This window comes from Cloeon dipterum, chromosome 3 (genome assembly GCF_949628265.1).
Source record: "Cloeon dipterum chromosome 3, ieCloDipt1.1, whole genome shotgun sequence".
Classification (NCBI taxonomy): Eukaryota; Metazoa; Arthropoda; class Insecta; order Ephemeroptera; family Baetidae; genus Cloeon; species Cloeon dipterum.
Genome location: NC_088788.1, coordinates 9,615,696 through 9,634,687, shown reverse-complemented (window position 1 = coordinate 9,634,687; position 18,992 = coordinate 9,615,696). Strand labels below are relative to the sequence as shown.

Below are 18,992 nucleotides of genomic sequence, written 5' to 3'. Positions count from 1 at the left end.
GTGTTTTTTAGTCACCTAGCTTGCAAGGATATTTTCCCCGATTCATTTTCTTTTGAAACATATTTAACACATTTTTTAAGCAACAATTTTCAGTTCACTAGCTGGAATAATTGAAAATTGAACAATTTATGTTTTTACTCTTTGATTACAAGCGTTGGCTTGAGATTAAAATTTAATTTTAACTGTTGTGGAATTCATTCAGCTATATGAGCTCGATAAAATATTACACTAAGCGATGAGTATGTGAGGCAATAAATAAGAGGCAAAAGTTTCAGGATGGATAGTATTATATTTGTATTTATTTCATTACTTGTAATACGTCGAAAGGCCGGTTCCAAGAAATACAAAATGCAGTTGAGACAAATGGCCACGACACAAAACATACCAAGAAAAATATCAAGAACCGCTACATCCGCATCTACTCGTTCCTACCCTCAAGAATCCTAACAGTTTAAGGACAGTTTGCGTGTATTTACTTTGATTCAATTGAAACTGGTGTCGAAGCAACAGAGAACGCGTACAAAACAAATGGCACCCCAGTGAATGATCAAGCGAGTCGAGTGAGTCAGAAGGAAAGAGAGGAGAGGAAATTTACGAGCTTGGCGGTGGTGGCGGCGGTGCCGAGAGAATTCCGGCGAGGGCGGCAAAGTCCGGGGGGCCGCCTCCGGGCGGCGGCGGCGGCGGGTAAGCCGACTGCCAGTTATAGACGCCGGGCGGCGGCGGCACGCCCGGGGCAGCTGCGTGTCCGGGCGGGGGCGGTGGAGGCGGCACTGGCCCGGGGCCCTGCTGCCACGGCGGCGGCGGCATCTGGCCCGGAGGCGGCTGCCAGGCGCCTGGAGGCGGTGGCGGCGGCTGCTGCATCATGCTGGGCGGCGGCGTCTGCCACGGGGGCGGCGGCTGCGCCATGTTGGGCGGCATCTGCGGGGGCATCGACATCAGGCTCGGGGGCGGCTTGCCCCCGGCCGCACCTACTGCCGGTGGCTGGCTCCAGGGCGGCGGCTGCGTCATGCTCGGCGGAGGCGGCATGCCTCCCACACCCGGCGGGCCGCCGGCGCCCTCAGTGATGGCGCGTGGAACGGACGGCGTGTCAAATAATGAGGCGGCTGTAGCGCGTTGCCCGAATCGGCTGTTCCCGTTCTTTTGAGGAGGAGGCGGTGCCTCACCTAATTCTGCCATCAGCGACATGTACTGGAAACAAATTAAAAATAAAACCATTTAGACTAATGGAAAGGATTTAACAGTTAAATTGCTCGCGATAAGTTTAATTTTGTCTGTATTACAAATTAAATGAGCTGCTGAATTGAATAGGAAAATGATTTAGTACCTCCTCGTCAATTTTATTCCTGTCCTCCATCCCAATGGGGTTGCCTGCCTCGTCAAACTGCATCTTGACGCGGCAATCGCGCGAGATGTGTCCAGCCCCTCCGCAGGTGGTGCACACGACATTGTTTGTGATGTTCGGCTTATCAGGACACTGCAAAAAGGAAAAATACATTCTGGTTAAATTCAGTTTGCGTAAAAATGAACTGCTTTTTTACGCTGTTCAGATTGAATGATCACTCACCTGCCACGATTTGTGCGTAGAAGCTCCACAGTTGGAGCACCTAGGTCCGTCGTTTTCCCTCAAGGTACCGTTCAAGAGGGCCAGTTCACGCAGCTGCATACGGCGCAGGTCGTTTTGGCCTTCAGGAACCTCAACGCCTTGACGGATTATCTCTTTTATCTAAAGAAAAATTATAAAAAATTATATTTAGCGTAGAAATCACAAGAACAACAGAGGAAGTTAAATCTTAACTATATTTTGAACAATATTAAAAATAATTTAATTTAATTTGAAAGAACTACTTGATTACTAGTGCACTTGTTTGTGATCAATTGAAATTAAATGATATGAACAAATTAATAAGAAAGCCTCAATTTACCTGATCAACAGCCTTTTTGACCGATTCCGGATTGTTCGCGGTGACATATGCGTGCAGAGGTTCGTCCTCGCCTGGCAGGGGTTGACCATCTTTTCGGCCCACTTTTCCCTCCTTCACTGAGCCCTTTCCTCTGATAATAATTTTTGCACCCGTTTCCCTTTCCATGGCTGCAGAATAAATAAAAGCGTTAAATATATGAATGTTTTTTCTAAGAATGACGTTACATTTTAGGGTGTTGCCGCGGGGCCCGATCAAAAGACCGACGAAGTTTATATCTGGGTGTTCTTCTTGGGGGATCATCACCTTGTCGCTCACCCTCACCACTGGTGGCCTGAAAAGAATAAAATTTAAACTTGTTCTTGGAAAAAAAATCACGATTGGCGGTAGCAAAAATTAAGTCATACCGACAGATAAATACTTAAATCAACTTGCCATCTCCTTGAAATGAAAAATAAGCGTTTTAAATAGAGGCCAGGGCACTCAGAGGAGTTTGTACTGGGAAAACACTGCAAGACAGGTCAGTTCAGTTTTCACTTGGATGGTTGGTCCATTGAAATGCTTGGACATAACGTGTTTTAAAGGAATTATCAAGGATATATTGGATTTAATTTATTTTTTTCCTGCAGGTAACATCAAATTTAATAAAAAATATATCTATCTCGTACACGAACCAGGTTTCACATCAGAAGCTTGCGTCAAATTCAAACGTGATCCTTTAACTTTTCTAAATATTGGAACCTATTTTAAGTGATTTTTAGGAAAGGGAAATCTGAATAAAAGGTCGTCTGCGATTGAATGATAATGACCCAAAAATATTTGAATTTTTGTTTCACAGGGAGAAAGCAACTTATTAAAAAATAGACACGCGCGGAAACTGTATTGATCCATTATTAATTTGCTGTTTTTCCGTGAATATCATATTTTTATTTTATATCTTTATATACAAAACAAATTAATTAATATTTTATGATTAAATCCTACGGCTCAATGTGTTACGCTCACAATAAACCCTCGAGGAAGCGCTTATTTTGTTTATATATTTGACAAAAAAGTCTCATCAACTAGCATCTCATGAGATCTTAATTTAATTAAAAATAATACTTCGCTTTTTCGTAAAAATTCAAAAATCTGGACACACTTATTGAAGGGCGTTGTTTAAGATGATTATGGCTCTTAGGGACAAGCACCAAAAAAAGATCCATTATATATGTGTTAAAATCATGTTTCATTCCCAATAAAATATGAAATCTACGACTGCTCCTGCCGGCACAGATTTTACGTCATTCTCCATCATTTCCGGTCCGTTCGAGCCACAACCCAGAAAAGGCCGTTTTTAAACAGGAAGGAATGGAACAGAATACTGAAAAGGGGTGCCACGGGCCCCCCTCTCACACCCAACTCTTGGTTAATATGCATCCTACGTCAGAGAAAAGCGAACATTTTAGTGCATTTATTTCAATAGCAGTCGCATTTCAGCAATTTTTTGTAGACATATATTTCCCTGTATTTATTATTTTGCCATTTTCCAGTCCGCAAATATTGGGAAGTGACCCATTTAATTTTACACGTTTTAGGTGAATCTTAAAAACTTAAAATATGTGAAAGCAGAGAGCCTGATTTAAAATGTGTCTAAAAATTTTTGTTTCAGGCTTCAAGACTCAAAATAACCTGAATGATGAAAAAATCTTGTTTTAAATTGATGTTAGTGAGTAACTCTTAAGAGCCAGAAGAGCGCGTAAGAAGAACTTGTGTAACTAACAATTAAATTAAAGCAAATGTTTTGCCACAGTGCACAGTAGTCATGCACACGCAACAAACTAGTCATTAAGTAGGGAAACCCGTCCAATTAAAAATAAAATATACGAATAAAAACACGTTTTAAAAAGACTGCAACACTGTGATGTCTGTGATTCATTGCACAAACCTATTTTAAACAACGTAAAAGTGTAATTATAAAATTTAAAATATAAATATACTCAAGAGTCGTGTGATTGTTTTAAATTTGAAAACATTTGTGCTTTAAGATATTTTACTGAATGTAACTAAGTAAATTCAGTTCAATTTAATTTTTGTTAAAACTCAAGGATGAATTGTGAAAGGAGCCTAATATTACGTTTAGAGTCATTTTCTGTAAAATGTTGCTTAGCTCTTCCAAACAATTAATCAAATCCTAATAAATTCCTCGTGATATTGCTTTCCGCCTTGCTTTTTAAGCATTATTCCTCAGCACAAACTCCTCTATTAAATTTTCTGGGCTGTTTGACGTTACTCACTTGTAGTCAACCGGTGGCTTGTACTCCGGGTTGACCGACTGCAGCTGGTGGATCAATTTGTGCCGCTCTTCCTCGAGGTTCTTGCGGGTGCGGTACTCTCTGGTGTTGAGTCGCTTGCCGTCGCTGCTGTAGATGGGCTCTGGCGAGGGAGACCTGTTCACGAGAAGACACACGCTCTAGCTACCTGACTCTCTGACTAAGCGCCCGCGCGCGCTTTCTGCCTAATGCTACCCGCACCCACAAAATCTCAGTTACAACACGCTTATTAGAAAAATAATAAAATTATTATTAATTGATCAATGTGTGTGAGACATTGCTTAGGGTACCTGCAAAAGAGTAGTGTGATTTATTATCGAGTCAGACTCGACGCTCTTTCTTTTCCTAATAAGACAAAGTTATATCGGGTTAGTTTTGCCTGGAAATTGTGCATTAAGTGTGTTCCTTTCGTGCTACTCTGGCTAGAATTGGCAGAAAGCCGATTGAATCGAAAGACAGAGAGAGATTACAAATGAGTCAGGCCCGCCCGCCCCCGTCCGCTTAGCTACATGATCAAACCTTTCTTCCGGATTGGACGAAATGCCCAAATCGCCCGTGCGAAGTTTCCTGCTGATATCCTCGATCTGCAGTTGCACTGTAAGAAAGGGGGTTAGAAGGGGCACAAAGCCCACACACAATTAGAATCCATCCGACAGGTCGCACACGCGTGAAAATAAAAATTAGAGATCAGGAGAAAGAAAATTATAAATTTTGTCTGCGAGCATTCCTACAGGGACTTGCTGTATGCTTTGATACTGCGAGAAAAGGTGGTTATTTATTAAAAACGTAAACAATTTGAAGAAAATTATCATCATTAATTTTCTAGACACATTAGAGGGAAAGAGAGAAGGCGCGCAGGGCTCGGAATTGAAAACTTACGCAGGTACGCCTTTTCCTGGTTTTTGCTCAGGTTGCTCGGCAGTATCGTGGGCATGCCGGGGATGAAAGTCTTCTCGTACTCGCCACCGCCCCACCGCGACTTCTTTCGACGTGCACGCCTCTCTTCGCGGGTCTCCTCGGGATATTCTGCAGAACAACCGGGTCATAAAAGGGCGAATTCAATTGAATATAGAATAAAATCAAACCATCTTCGTGATCGTGTTCCCGTTTCCTGTCCTTGCCGCCTCCGCTGCCGCCACTGCCACCGCTGTTGTTGTGGGCCATCTGAAGGTAGCTCGGGTTCAGCATGGATGTCGAATTATCATAATAGCCATATGAGTCCTCCATATTGCCTTATTTGGAGGGCGAACAGCCCCTAACGAAGAGAGGAGAGCGAAATTCAAAATTCCTAATTTGCTGTTGGAACCGACGGCAACAAATCCAAGATGTCTTCCAATTGTTCGTCGAATCCGGAAGTGCGCTTGGGCCGCGAGCGAAAACGCTCGAAAACTCAACGAAGTGCGACCAATCGCTGCGCAGTAGCAGAATAAAGAGTGCGCGCAGACAGGGTTATAGAAATGAGAAGAGGACTACGCTTGCAATGCAGCTTTGGTTACGAATCTCATATTAAATTTGTAGGGTTTTATGAATTTTTTATCATTCAAATGAAAATAACACCATAAATTAAAAAGCAAGTTCCTGTTTAAATCAAATTTGTTCGTAAAAATTTAAAAACATCTCCTCTCCTTTGTGAACACCTTACAAATTTTTGACGAATTCAATGGCCACCAGCAGCGGCGTGCGCATGGTTGATCCGAGTCAAACTTCCGGTGGTAAACGCTAAACGCCGACGTTAAGTAGACAAACGTTGTGTTGACTGTTTACGAAGCTTTTTAGATTTCAGGCATTTCTCGCAAAGTAAGTGTTATTCTTGTGAAAATACAGTTTCTGAGCCATTAAGGCAACCTAGTGCGCGAGGCTGGCGTGTCGCATCTCGACTCCTAAAATGCTGAAACGCATTAGCCGATTGCGGTGACATTCGATCGTTCTATTTTTGCGCTTCGATCTCACCTCTCTCGAGAGAGCCCGCTCTAATCTCGCTCTTAATGCCCTTTTCGCTAGCTGTTCACTGTTCAGCCGAGAAATGTCTGACAGCGAAGACCTGAAGATGAGCAAAAGAGACGACGACGAGTACGTCATCAAAGTGCGCGGCCTGCCCTGGTCGACCACTGTTGATGAGATCCTCAAGTTCTTCTGTAAGCCCACGCTGCTTTCTTTCGCACGTAGCCCAACAGGCATTGATTTTTTACAGCTTTTGAGGGCGCATGCAATATTAAAAATGGAAAGCTGGGCATCCAGATGACCATGTCCCGAGAAGGCCGGCCCAGCGGCGAGGCCTACATCGAGATGGAGTCACCTGAGGACATCGAGATGGCACTTAAGAAGGACAAAGAGCACATGGGTCACAGATACATTGAAGGTGTGTTGAATAAAAATGTCTTCTTGTTCAAATCGTAGGTTTTGTTGGCTTTGATGAAGTTTTGTGTACATCGAAAAGTTAATTTCTGATGGCTTCTAGTATTTCATGGAGAATTTTCAAAATACTAAAAGGACACAGAATCGGAACCTGTCCTCTAAAAATTCAAAGATGGACAAAATTCATCTTTGCGTGAAGAGAAAGTATGTAGGAATCAAATTTAGCAATTCTTCTTCTCAAGAAATGAATGGAATTTTCGGAATTTTAGGCTTGTTAAAGAGCAGGATTAAAGTTTGAGAGCGAGTGGCGGCATTTTGTAGAATGCGTCACACGTGTTCTCATGACTCATGACATGCATGTTCATAGAATTAAAGACACAATAATTGAATCTTTCTTTTGAGCGGACTCATCTGCATTGTTTCGTTTAAATATTAACTTTGGCTGCGGATAAATATTTTGTTCATATATTTTTTATCTCATTATTGCTTGCTTTAGCTGTAGCTATGAATTTTACTTTAAAATTTTGCTCAAGGAAAAGGATTAATTTTTTTTATTATATTTCCTTATCTATTGAGCTTTTTATCTGTTAAATTGCCAATCTTTCCGCGCAAAATTCGCCCATCTATGTTTCTTCCGTTGTAAAATATATAGCTCCTTGCCACCATTAATGGTGGTAAAATTGGCCGAAATCCTTTATGCTATTAACGTCTCCCAGAGCACGTGTCTAAGTTCCTCAGTCATTGTTGCCAATTTGCGAGATAGACCAATTTTGCTGTCGGTAAAAACTTGAAAGATGCTGGCACCGCTTATTTATTACATTAGGGTCTACTTTTAAATCTGCCAAGAAAATACCGTAAACACGTTCAAGCGCTGTGAATTTTGGAGATAGTTGGCATATTAAAAATTTTTAGCCATGCAAAGTCCCTCTTTTAATTCTAGAACATCGTAAAAAATGTGTTTAAACTGTCAATTTGGTATTTTTTTACTGCACCAACCAAATGAAAGTAATTTTCGATTGCTTTACTGTTTCAATTCACTTTAATTATTTATAAGTAAAATTATTGTCATGTTTGTTCCAGCCCTCTGTCAAATTAAGTCGTTTCCACTTAATTGTTAAAATACTCGTGCCCTTAATGTAAAATTAAATGATGTAGTGCCTGCCTATATGTGGTACTCTCCTCCACCTTTTACAACTATTGCACTAGTAGCAGTGTCAATTCTAATCTTCCCCTCTGCTGTAAGCCGAGTTTGTTTTAATTTAATGCTAATGACTTGTGATATTTATTCTGACTATTTTAATTGTAAATTATTTAAATACACAAAATTCCATATTATTTATTGAATTCTTGTACTGTTTTACAGTTGAAATTACCAAAGCTTATAATAAAGGCATTTTACAAATTTGAGGAATTTATTAAAGGAATTACCTTCAATTTTGGCGACACTGCTACTAATTGTGAGGTTGTAAAAGGTGGAGGAGAGGGCCACCTATAGGCAGGCACTACAATGTATTAGTTTTGTTTTATGATCATTCACAAGGTTAAATTTTGACGTAATTTTATTTTATTTTATACAGATGTTTAGAAAAATATTTCTGTCTCTCATTATGTGGAATTAATAACGTTTTTGTTCAGTTTTCAAAGCGAAGCGGTCCGAGATGGACTGGGTGGTGAAGCGGAGCGGACTGAACTTGGAGAACGCGATGGACGATGGCTGTGTGCGTCTTCGCGGGCTGCCGTTTGGCTGTTCCAAGGAGGAAATAGCGCAGTTTTTCTCAGGTTGGTATGCGGGCGCCCTCCTCGTCAGGGTAGCCGACCTCGTCGGGTGGCAACCCTGACGGCCGCTGTCCTGAATTTTATTTTAAAAAAAACTGCGTCTTTACGACGATGCTGATGCGCCACATGTGTACTACTATGTATTTCTCTCTGATCTGGTTGGGTAGGGATGGAGATAGTACCCAACGGGATTTCGTTACCGACAGACTACCAGGGAAGGAGCACTGGGGAGGCGTACGTTCAGTTTATTAACAAGGAGGTGGCCGAGAAGGCTCTGCTGAAACACAAGGAGAAAATAGGACACAGGTGGGGAGTTCGAATGGGAGACCCTGAGGAACCTGGGTGGTTTGCTCGTGACTCCTTTCGTTACAAATTACTGTTCAGAAACAAAAATATTGGCTCTCCGACACGAGAGCCGGACAGAGTAGAGTTGCTTGCATGACCATGGTTGGGTTAGGGGTGTGTGGATGGTAATTATTCTTGATGATGAGTCGCAAACTGTTTTTGCAGATACATAGAAATATTCCGCAGTAGCTTATCAGAAGTGCGAGCGGCGTTGGGTCCCAAGATGCGCCCCATGGGGTTTTCGCAGCGTCCGGCGCCCTATGATAGAGGAGACCGCTACGGGGGTATGAACCGCTATGGCATGGGCCGCGGGTCGCGCAGCTTCAAGGGTTGGTTTTAACTACATCTTTTTCAGTCCGATTCGCACACTCGTCGCCGACAGACCAATGCAAGATTTTTTCCAAACTATTGGCTCCTTTTTATGAGATAAATTATTCATTTCACTCTTGGTTCTAAATTAGATTTTGGTAATAATATTTACGTAAAATAAATATTAAACAGACCATAATAATTTTGTTGTATTTATTTTACTAAAGCTCATTTGTTTATCATACTGTGAGCATTGTTATACGATTTTCACACATTGGCTGATTTTAGAAAGCCATCAATAGATGGAGCCACTGTATTCGTACATTTTTAAAACAGTCCAATGCAATTTATAAATTAATCCAGCTCCTGTACATTCTATTGTTGTTATTAGTTTTAAATTTCAAGTTGAACGCTGTAGAATAATTACAAAATAATTTATTTTTATTTATATTGAATTAAAGTCAGTATGAAAATTACTCTTTTAATATTTGCTAATTATTAGAGAAAAACAGAAAAATTTATCCAGCCCTGGTTTACAATCCGAAATTTTAATTCCGATCCATTTTGTATTCCATAATTTCCCTTGGAGATAAAATTTAAATTAAAGGACAAAATTAGGAATCCATTAGAGGGACTTTTCATTCAATCTGCCGTGCCGTGGTGTGGAAATAAAACGCCTTATGTATATTTTACCAATCAATCTAAGTCAAACATCAAAGTTGTGCTTGCACCGGTCTTAGGCGGCAGAGCGAGGACAAAAATAATGCAGTTTTGTTGCGTGTAAGAATCACAATATGATCTGTTGCTCCCACAGGGTATGGGGATTATGACGATGGCTGGGGCTACAATGACAACAATTGGGGGGGCCCGCGGGGTAGCCGAGGGTCCGCGATGAAACCTGGAGGCGGCAACTATGGAGGCAGGGGTGGTGGTGGAGGCGGAGGTGGGGGAGGCGGTGGCATGTGGCAAAACGACGGCGGCCACTGCGTTCACATGAGGGGTCTCCCCTTCCGGGCCACTGAATCCGACATCGCAGAGGTTAGCTCTCTCACAATCTCTCCTCACAATCTCATCTCCCTCTGCGGCTCGCCCTCGAAAGCGCTCACCCCTTTTTCTTTGTCTTGCAGTTCTTCAGGCCGCTCACGCCGATTAACATTAGGTTGATTCACGACAACTCTGGAAGAGCGTCTGGCGAGGCTGACGTCGAGTTTGAAACACACGACGATGCAGTCAAAGCCATGAACAAGGTATGTAATCTTTATCTTCAAATAAAAAATGTGTCAGTTCTTTTGGTAAATCTTGGGAAAATTAAAATTATGAAATTTTTTATTTCAAACATTTTACTTTTGCTCTAGCAAGGAAACTCGTTAGAATTCAACTTATTTGTCTCAATATAGGCAGTCTTTTACGCTATTATCAACTGGTGAATTTTAATGAGGCCAAACACAGACACCTTTTGATAATCTGCAATTTAAAAAAAAAATACTTTCAAGTTCTACTATTTTTGTATCTTCTCACTTAAATTTTCACGCTTAATTAATTTACTTTGTTAAAGTAAAGAGGGCGTAACCGGTAAAATTCGAAAAAAAAAATGAAATTAGGTGCACTTTTGGTCAGAAGTATTCTGTAAAAAATTGTTTGGCTAATGGCTAGGGTTAACTTTATCATGATATCGATTTTTTCAAATAAAAAGTAATTCATTCCACTTTTTAAACACTTGCATTATTTGTTTCCAGGACAAAGCCCACATGCAGCACCGCTACATTGAACTGTTCCTCAACTCGTCGCCTGGAGGCGGTGGCGGCGGCGGTGTAGGCGGCGGCGGCATGGGCGGAATGGGCGGCAGCAATGGAAACTACGGCGGCGGTGGCTATGGAGGAGGCGGCGGTGGCGGCGGCGGCGGCTACGGAGGTGGTGGTGGAGGTGGCGGAGGTGGTGCGTTTTACGAGGACGAAAGAGGAGATAGAGCTGATTTCTCGCCTTCTGTCCGAGCAGGCATGGGCAACAACTTCCGCGGTGGGTTCCCTGGCGGCGGCATGGGCAACAATATGGGCTACAACCAAATCGGTGGCAACAACTTCAACAACTTCTAGACCTCAAATCATCACAACCGATCACTCGCGCAATTTTGATGCCATGGATAATTGTATAAATAAGCCGCATCTCGGGGCCGTTGCAAAATCGCGATTTCGCCTCGGCTGCTGCCTCTAACGCATCATTCCCTCATTGTTTGTGCTTCATCCGGTTCATCATTAATTTTATTTCATAGACTCGAGAGGTGGACATAATGTGTTTTCAACGCCTAACATCTTCATGTATCGATTTAGATATGAACTGTACAGTAAAACTGCCAATAAATCGCCTGGTCACCTTAAAAACTCTTGCATTTTGACAAATAATACTATAAAAATAAGAAATTCGTAAGCAATATTTATTCTGCTGGTAAACATATATATAAAATACAAAATTGTGACATTCAAAACATCAGTTTGCTTCCATAACGATTGAAAACTAGGTGCTGAGTTTTTTCGATGAGTCCTTCAAAAATACCTCTCCAAGCAGCACTTCCTTTTCTCGTCACATTCCTGCCAAAATTTCTATAGTAAAACTCATTGAGGAATCAAGAAAAACTCACAATTTAAGTGTTCTAAGCACAGCCGCTATTTTGTCCACTTTGCCTGACAAGAGGAGCTTCTCCAAAAACTGGATCATCAGCTCGGTATCCTGCTCGACAGGCTCAGCAGAGCTTTTGACCCACTCTTTGATCAGCGGGAGCAAATCCTCCACTTTCATGCTGACTTGCAAAGGACCCTCGTCCTTTTCCTCTTCTACTTTGACTTCAGGAACGACCTGTGACCAGGAAATTGTAAAATATTTTTGATGCGTGAATTTCGTCTGTACCTCAGGCTTTGCAGGAGGTGAATTTTCACGACGAGGCACTTTGATTATTGGCTTCCGCTTGGCTCCACCAATTGGTCGACCCCTTTTCTTCTTCTTTGGCGACACTTTTGACTTACGAGGACTTGTCAAAGCTAGAATTAAAACAAAAAAATTTATGGCACATTTTAATTTAAAAGCTTTTGCTGAAATCCTTTACTTTTATGGTTTCATTGCAAGATGCTGGATTAGTTTTCTCCTTTTCAGAAAAAGAGCATTGTGAATATTTTGTGGCCTATACTTTATCAATTTCAAGGGGTTAATTTACGATTTATAACTTAAGTGTTCGCTTTTAAATAATTATTTGTTGCCTTAAATTTTCCTACGCTCTTCACAAAGTTAGGATCCAACTTAAAACAGGATGTTCTCTTAAGAAAAAAAGTTAAACAGTTGATAATTAAGAACATTTTCTTTTTACTGTAATAAGACATAAGATTTACCTGGAAAAAGGAGTTTAGAGTCGCCTCGTCTGGTCTTGCTGGCCTGGAGTTCCGCAACAACCTCTCGTTTTAAATCGTCGGGCAGCGCCTCCAGGAAGGACGGGTCGACCTGTGACATGGTCAACTCGGCCGCGAAACTCTTGCTGCTGGAAGCGCTCGGCGGCCTGGCTAATTTGTACTCTCGCAGGACCTCTTGCCGGATGTCTTCGGGCAGCTCAGCAAGCACCGCCTCGTCCAAAACCTCTGGCTCAGCCCTTGAGGTGGACGCGACTGGCTCAGCTCTTGAGGTGGAGGCCTTTGGCTCGGCCCTTGAAGTGGACGCGACTGATGAGGGGGGCTTGCCTTTTTGCAGAAAGCGACTCATGCCGGTGTCTGCCTTCTTTTTGTCAGATAGTTTGCTCATCTGCACTCCCATCCCACGAAAGAGGGAAAAGTTGATTCCGAGCAGGTCTACCAGCTTCATGGCTTCCCTGAGAAATTAAAGTTCAAGAATTTTAAACAGGAATTTCAGGCATTTTTTTAAATAGAAATAACCTCGTAAAAATATTCCAAATTAGGAAAAACCTTAATGAAAATCACCAATAATTTTTTTAATATCAGGAACTCTCACCTGGCGATTATTTTGGCATCAGATGTTTCAGCAGGCAGTGTGACCGATCTGGAGAAGCTGTCACAGACGCCATGCCCCATGAATTTAGCCGTGCGCTCAGGTGCATCCTTGGCTTTAACCATCAACTTGAGAGTAACACAGCGGCCCTGCTTCTCCGCAGCCTCCAGACGCCGCTGTACCTCGGCGGACAGCTCCTCGACAAACCGCCGACACTCGGCCAAGTTGGAGAAGCGCACGCCGTAGTTGACTTCGGCCGACACCGATTTCCGCACGTGCTCTAACTCCAGCTTGCGGTCGTCTTCGCCACGGCTGTGCTTGTGCAGCGAAAGGCCCACTTTGGCACCGAAATGCTCCTGCAGCAGCGCCAGACTTGTTTTCTGCAGGTCGTTGCACGTTTGCACGCCAATGGCCTGCAGGCGGTAGGCCACATTTCTACCCACACCTGGTACAAATATTATTTTAGACAACTTTAAAATAGTAAAAACTGAGTGTGTGTGTGTGAGAGAGAGAAATATGTTAATCTTTAAACTTAAAATTTATTGAAGCTACAAAAATTAGTTTTAACTCTTGGTCTGGCGAGTTTTATAGGTATTCAAACGCACTTTAAGTAAAAATAATACACACGTACTTAAATCGTGAAATTAAAAAAAAAATATTAATCGTATGGCTCAGCTCTGCTCCTGTAGCAAAATTTCGAAAGGATAAATCCTGAATTAATCCATCCAGTAATAATTACTTTATGTTAAAATTCATTTTGAAATTAAAAGTCTGGGCAGCTCCAGTCTTAATAATTAAAGCATTAATATTGCTTTTTGATTTTTTTGCTGCATTGAAATTATTACCAATTCAGATTTTTCTACAATTTTGTATTAATATTTACCAGGTAAATCCGAAACTTTGATGTTTTTCACGAATTCCACAACATCCTCCGGCAGAAGGTGGAACTGTCCATCGGGTTTGGCTTTTTTTGTTGCCATCCTCGCTTGCAGCATGTTTGCTCCAAACCCGGTAGACGCTGGGCATCCGGTGATTTTCTGAAATAATTTCATAAAGGATTTATTTGACAGCATAATTTTTATTTAAATGACGTTTGAATTATTTTAATATTGAGAGACCTGGTAATTAAACCACGCCTGGATTGAAAAATATCATACATCGAAAATATAAATTTAAATCAAGAAACACAGAAAACGTAAATAATTCAACATCTAAACGAGATAAAAAATTAAATAAATCCCATATCATCCAATATTTATTACAATTTAATCCATTATCAGCAGAAAAATGAATCAATTTTTTAATATTTTCATAAACACAAAATTTCAAACATTCCCTTAAAATAAATAGAACACGATAAAAATATTCACCTTGATTTCAGCTCGAACAAAAGTGGCAAAATCAAGGGGTCTGGTGTCGGTTTCAGCGAGCAGTCGGGTGCAGTCAACAAACATTTCATCGCAGCTGACGGCCTCGATGTCCAGCGTGAGAGAAGCAAGAGTATCATAGAGAGCAGTGGAAACTTCCTTGTAAGCATCAAAGTCGTAGGCGATCGTCTTCAGGTTAGGACACAACCTGAGCGCCTCGCCAAGGAACATCCCATTGCGCAGGCCGGCGGCTCGAGCTTCGTAGTTGCACGACGCGATTTCGGACATGGAACTGGCCTCGCCACCGTCGCCACGCCAGCTCAGCCGCTTCTCCAGCGCCTCTGCAAAGTGTTCTGTCGATTTGCTTGTGCCTAAAGTGACGATAAAAATTTATTTAATTTTTTAGTGAATATTTTTTTTAACAAAAAGCTATTAAAAATTAATAAAATTCAAACGTTTAACTCCTCTTTAGTGTTTTTAAAAGATATTATTAATTATCAAAAACCAACCTGCTTTGTTCTGCATCCTTTTTCGGTACATCTGGAATTCGGCTTCCCTGCTGGAAGAGTTAGCAGTCGGCGGCGGATTGCCCTTGGCGTGGGTGACGGCCACAGGTTGACCCCTGAGCTCAGGGTGGGCACGCAGGCCGACAGAGACGAAGAAGCAGTCCATGTCAATGTGCATGACGACGACGCCACCGCTCCAGCCGTGTCCATCGATCCCAGCCTCTCGCTTCCACTGCAGAAGCTTTTGCCGTCCAGGAAAGTCCCCTGAGTGATTCCTCCGCAGGTCGTTGACGTACGCTTTGAACGCGGTACCCATGGTGGAGATGTGGTGCAGGCGCGAGTTGCTGTAGAACTCGGAGAGGAAATTTTCTTCGCCGGCCCGCTTCATCGGCGCCTTTTTTGACTGCGGCTCTGGCTCTTTCGGCGGCGGGGCTGTTTCTTTTGGTTTTGCCGCTGTTGATTGAGGTATTTTCACCTCAACTTTGGGTGTTGAAATGAAAATATTATCTTCTTTTGGTGTTGGAGTCTCTTTTTTTGGTAACGTTACAGTCTCTTTAAGAGGCAGCTCAGTTTTTTTCAAAGCAGCCTGTTCCGCGGCTCGCAGCTCTTCTGCTACTAAGGTGCAATCAAGCAGGTCTTCAAAGTCAGACTCCTCATTTGAAACGCTTGGATCTTTCTCCTCGTCGTCTGGGAAGTTAGTCACCACTTCAAACGGAGAAGTTTTCTTTTTATTTAATTTTAATTCGCTGAAAAGGTTGAAATCAGACGATGAAGAGCTCTTAGAGTCATCAGACTCGAGCATAACTTTTTCCTCTTCAGCAGAAATCGCAGAGGCTGTTGAATCATTAAATGGGCTTTTATCGGTTGTATCCAAGGCAGCTCTTTTACGTCCGACTTTTGGCGTTGATGTCAATGTCTGACCAATGCTGATTTCCAATTTTTTGTACCTTAAATTAGGAATATAATTAATTAACAAAATTAGTTTCTATGTCCCTTTCAACCACTATAATTTTTTTCAAGAAATATTTTATATTAGTTTACCAAATTGTGCTTAGCAAATAAAATTAGTTTTATTTTTAATTATTATTATTTTTTTGACATCTTCAACAGATTTATAAAGATTTTTTGATACATGAATAATGTAAATTGGGGGATATAGAACAAAAAGAAAACACCGCATGCAAGTTTTAAAAAACCAAGTGGATATTTCTGCAGAAAATATAATTATTAAAAAATAAATAAGGTTATTTTACTATTTAATAATATAAAACTATCTAAACAAATAATTAGTATTTGAAAATATAAATATATTAAAATAAAATCAAAGTTCTATACCTGTGAGAGTTGACAGGCGACTCAAACTCAGAGACCTGTGGAAACTGAATTTTAGGCTGCGTCTTGCTCTGGTTCGAGTAGAGCAAGTAAGGTCGGAAGTCAAGCAATTTCTCAGCGGCCACGCAGTCCGCGATCCACTGCGGCTTGACTACCTTGGGCTGGCCCTTGATCTTCTTCAGCTTTGCGTCGGCCAGGTTGCTGGCGATGATGAAACGGGTCTTGCTGGCGCTGTAGTACTGGTGGAACTGTCCGCCGTGCAACATCATCGCCATTTTAATTTCATCCGCAGTTGGAACTGAGAGCGAGGGATTGAATTTTTATTTTAACGGGGAAGTGGATTTATTTGTTAAATTACTTGTGTAGCCGTTCACATAGACGGAGATCCCGCTGAAGATTTTTGACGTGGTTTGCAAATGCGACTCCTTTGAAGCACCTGCTTTGAACTGCTCCTCCAGTTTGGCCTTCTTGGCGTTCATGTAGCCACCCTGGAATTTTGGTTTACATTTCCTCTTAAGAATGTTTTGAGGGATAATAAAAAATTGTTATTTTAAAATTGAAGGCAGCCTGGACCTTCTTCTAATGCAATTGAATTTATTTATTTAAATGTTTTTGACATTTCTTATTTAGAACTGAATAGTAAATAAGTGGCTCTTGTAAAGAAAAATGGAATAAGAATTTATGAAGGCTTTTATTTGGTATTTAGGGTTTAGAGTCCGTTTCGAAATCAAATTGTATGATCAAAGATCAAAAGCACAGTTGTTGGTTGGTATAAAACAATTTAAACTTCATTTTCATGAATAAATATTGAAGCGATTTAATTAATTAATAGTTATAATGGTGTTTTCGCGAGAGATTTCATACCGTTTGTAAAATCAATTTCAAAAGTAAATTAAAAAGTTACCCATTGTTCGAATCCGTTCTCTGGAAACTTATCCTCCCTTTTAGCACGCCTCATCTTGACCTTAAAACTACGAAAAAAAATCTAAAAAGAGTTAAAGTTCGTCGTGCGCTAACGCGACCACAGCCGTGGAGACAATAGAGTCAATGGTCTTGCAGCCGCCGGAAGCAAACAGTCCGGCAGTGAACGTATCGCGCTTGGTGAAAACCACCTCTTGTAGCGCCGCACTGGCGATGGTGTCGTCAGGGTCGACAACACCGCGTCGCCTGAGTTCGGCGTCGATGCACTGGGCTACGTGCTCCTTCTGCAGCGGCAGAAACGGCACGTGGAAGCTGACCAAGAAGCTGCTGATGCTGTCACTGTGCTGCAGGCCTCCTTTCTCGTTGAACGCGCTGGACTGCAGCGCCTCCCTGATATACATAATTAGTATGGAATTATTAATTATTTTCCTTTTCAGAAGACGCACTTGAAGTCGCTTAGTCTGAAATTTTCCCTGGGCACGTTCTTCTCCCACAGTTCATAGGCGATTTCGGCGATTCTGCTGCCGCCTTTGTTGGACAGGAAGATGTAGACAGCTCTTCGTGGGTCGACACCATCCACCTGTCACGTAATTTTTGTTTAATCAAAACTTAATACTTGTTTATGAGTATTAATGTTAAATTTGCATTGTTTTCAATTAAAGAATTTATAAATATGATACTTGAATTATTTTAAGGATTTTGATTGATTAAGGAACCGTAGCATTTAAAAATATTTCTTTCTATCCTTGCAAAAGTTTGATCGCTCAATTTATCACCTTTAAAGTTTGAGTCCCTGTATAGTCGCATTTTTTCTTAAATTATTACATGGAATGTTCAGGCGCGCCTTACTTAGATCCACCAAATTTCATCAAAATCATAGTCTAACTGTTTTTTATGGTCCCTTGACGGTTAGAAGCTCAGAAAAAATCGACCAGACTTTGCAATATAAAAATTGAAAGTAAAAAAACTAGCATTTTTCTAGCATTAAGATTACCTTCTCTTGGTAGTCAAAGTAAGGCTTGATTCCGTCGATCACCTTTGGTGGCATCATGTCGATCTCGTCGAACACAAACAGCGAGCGAGCACATTTGGCCAGTTTTTCCTTCACCTCTTGCTGCAACCTTTTCTTGTACTCTTCGGCTTTGTTCTCAAGCGGAAAGTCTATGCGCGAGTTGTACAGCTTAAAAAAGGAGCTGTCAGTCCCTCGCGCGTAAATGCTCTTAGCCAAGAGGTTGGTGACCAGGTTCTTGCCCACACCCGGCCAGCCCTGGAAAGCGAGCACCAACGCCTTTCTCGGCTCGTGTCCCGGTCTCAGGTGCGCAAACACGGTCCTCAATGTCTCCTCGACCAGGGGCTGTCCGAACACGTTTTCCCGGAGACTCTGCTTGAATTTAGACTCGTTGACTGGGATCCAGGAGTCATAACACCATTCGCTGAGTATAGTAAAGTCGGACCATTCCCAAGCTCGGTTCTCAGGCAGCAAGACGGCACATGCGACGACCAAGAGAACGAGTTTCATTGCACGAAAACTTGTATCGGCACATCAATAAACTGAAAGAAATTTCACATGAGTTTGCAATGTTTATTTATGTAAGAAAATGATTTGTGTACCAAGCATGAGATTGTAGCCAGATAAGAACAGAGCTATGTATCTCACGGATGTGTTCTAATCTAATTAATATGGGTGTAAATAATCGGCTTCAACCTTGCTTCGATTTGTTTTGGCTTCACGTAGAAATTCCCGAATCTTATTTACTTTTTAGTTTCCTGCCCGCACGTACCGCAAATACCACGACCACGTTCACGCCCCTCTCGCAAGTGCATAGTACGGAAAGGTGTTTAGCATATTTTAACTAACATTACACA

General features: G+C 41.7%; 4 protein-coding genes across 5 annotated transcripts; 1 reads left to right on the top strand and 3 right to left on the bottom strand.

The window, feature by feature from the left end:
• Positions 1 to 269: 269 nt before the first annotated feature.
• Positions 270 to 5,575, bottom strand: SF1 (splicing factor 1). Its single transcript, XM_065486111.1, has 9 exons — positions 5,317 to 5,575; positions 5,111 to 5,257; positions 4,751 to 4,826; positions 4,196 to 4,348; positions 2,147 to 2,253; positions 1,923 to 2,089; positions 1,565 to 1,723; positions 1,325 to 1,474; positions 270 to 1,188 (listed from the first exon to the last, which is right to left on the bottom strand). The coding sequence occupies exons 1-9, from the start codon at positions 5,456 to 5,458 to the stop codon at positions 592 to 594; spliced, it is 1,698 nt and encodes a 565-aa protein (XP_065342183.1). The 5' UTR covers positions 5,459 to 5,575; the 3' UTR covers positions 270 to 591.
• A 312-nt stretch (positions 5,576 to 5,887) lies between these two features.
• Positions 5,888 to 11,394, top strand: LOC135940956 (heterogeneous nuclear ribonucleoprotein H2-like). The gene is made up of 10 exons (XM_065486112.1): positions 5,888 to 6,028; positions 6,233 to 6,366; positions 6,423 to 6,590; positions 8,222 to 8,365; positions 8,530 to 8,668; positions 8,873 to 9,036; positions 9,831 to 10,054; positions 10,144 to 10,263; positions 10,753 to 10,951; positions 11,012 to 11,394. The coding sequence occupies exons 2-10, from the start codon at positions 6,255 to 6,257 to the stop codon at positions 11,107 to 11,109; spliced, it is 1,368 nt and encodes a 455-aa protein (XP_065342184.1). The 5' UTR covers positions 5,888 to 6,028; positions 6,233 to 6,254; the 3' UTR covers positions 11,110 to 11,394.
• A 32-nt stretch (positions 11,395 to 11,426) lies between these two features.
• On the bottom strand, positions 11,427 to 17,307 carry Rev1 (Rev1 DNA directed polymerase). Of its 2 annotated transcripts, XM_065486110.1 has the most exons (11): positions 17,110 to 17,307; positions 16,564 to 16,693; positions 16,209 to 16,503; positions 14,877 to 15,820; positions 14,371 to 14,738; positions 13,884 to 14,037; positions 13,004 to 13,445; positions 12,394 to 12,863; positions 11,918 to 12,048; positions 11,652 to 11,866; positions 11,427 to 11,601 (listed from the first exon to the last, which is right to left on the bottom strand). In XM_065486110.1, exons 1-11 carry the CDS (start codon positions 17,161 to 17,163, stop codon positions 11,493 to 11,495), a joined length of 3,312 nt encoding a protein of 1,103 aa, XP_065342182.1. In that variant the 5' UTR covers positions 17,164 to 17,307; the 3' UTR covers positions 11,427 to 11,492. The 2 variants fall into 2 exon arrangements, with proteins under 2 accessions (XP_065342182.1, XP_065342179.1); XM_065486107.1 differs by having other exon boundaries at positions 11,652 to 12,048.
• On the bottom strand, positions 17,201 to 18,645 carry Torsin (torsin). The gene is made up of 3 exons (XM_065486697.1): positions 18,121 to 18,645; positions 17,573 to 17,706; positions 17,201 to 17,516 (listed from the first exon to the last, which is right to left on the bottom strand). Exons 1-3 carry the CDS (start codon positions 18,643 to 18,645, stop codon positions 17,201 to 17,203), a joined length of 975 nt encoding a protein of 324 aa, XP_065342769.1.
• Positions 18,646 to 18,992: the final 347 nt, after the last annotated feature.

Bases quoted from the DNA above. Each gene is read 5' to 3' on its own strand.
- Torsin (XM_065486697.1), bottom strand. From the start codon at position 18,645: ATGAAACTCGTTCTCTTGGTCGTCGCATGTGCCGTCTTGCTGCCTGAG. The intron at 17,707-18,120 runs GTAATCTTAATG...ATTACGTGACAG, and splicing joins ACTTTGACTACCAAGAGAAG to GTGGATGGTGTCGACCCACG. The intron at 17,517-17,572 runs GTGCGTCTTCTG...TATGTATATCAG, and splicing joins TTCAGACTAAGCGACTTCAA to GGAGGCGCTGCAGTCCAGCG.
- LOC135940956 (XM_065486112.1), top strand. From the start codon at position 6,255: ATGTCTGACAGCGAAGACCTGAAGATGAGCAAAAGAGACGACGACGAG. The intron at 10,055-10,143 runs GTTAGCTCTCTC...TTTGTCTTGCAG, and splicing joins CTGAATCCGACATCGCAGAG to TTCTTCAGGCCGCTCACGCC. The intron at 10,264-10,752 runs GTATGTAATCTT...ATTTGTTTCCAG, and splicing joins CAGTCAAAGCCATGAACAAG to GACAAAGCCCACATGCAGCA.
- Rev1 (XM_065486107.1), bottom strand. From the start codon at position 17,163: ATGAGGCGTGCTAAAAGGGAGGATAAGTTTCCAGAGAACGGATTCGAA. The intron at 16,504-16,563 runs GTAATTTAACAA...CCTCGCTCTCAG, and splicing joins CTATGTGAACGGCTACACAA to TTCCAACTGCGGATGAAATT. The intron at 12,049-12,393 runs GTAAATCTTATG...TTTTAATTCTAG, and splicing joins CTCTAAACTCCTTTTTCCAG to CTTTGACAAGTCCTCGTAAG.
- SF1 (XM_065486111.1), bottom strand. From the start codon at position 5,458: ATGGAGGACTCATATGGCTATTATGATAATTCGACATCCATGCTGAAC. The intron at 4,827-5,110 runs GTAAGTTTTCAA...CCTTTCTTACAG, and splicing joins CCAGGAAAAGGCGTACCTGC to TGCAACTGCAGATCGAGGAT. The intron at 1,189-1,324 runs GTACTAAATCAT...ATTTGTTTCCAG, and splicing joins GGAATAAAATTGACGAGGAG to TACATGTCGCTGATGGCAGA.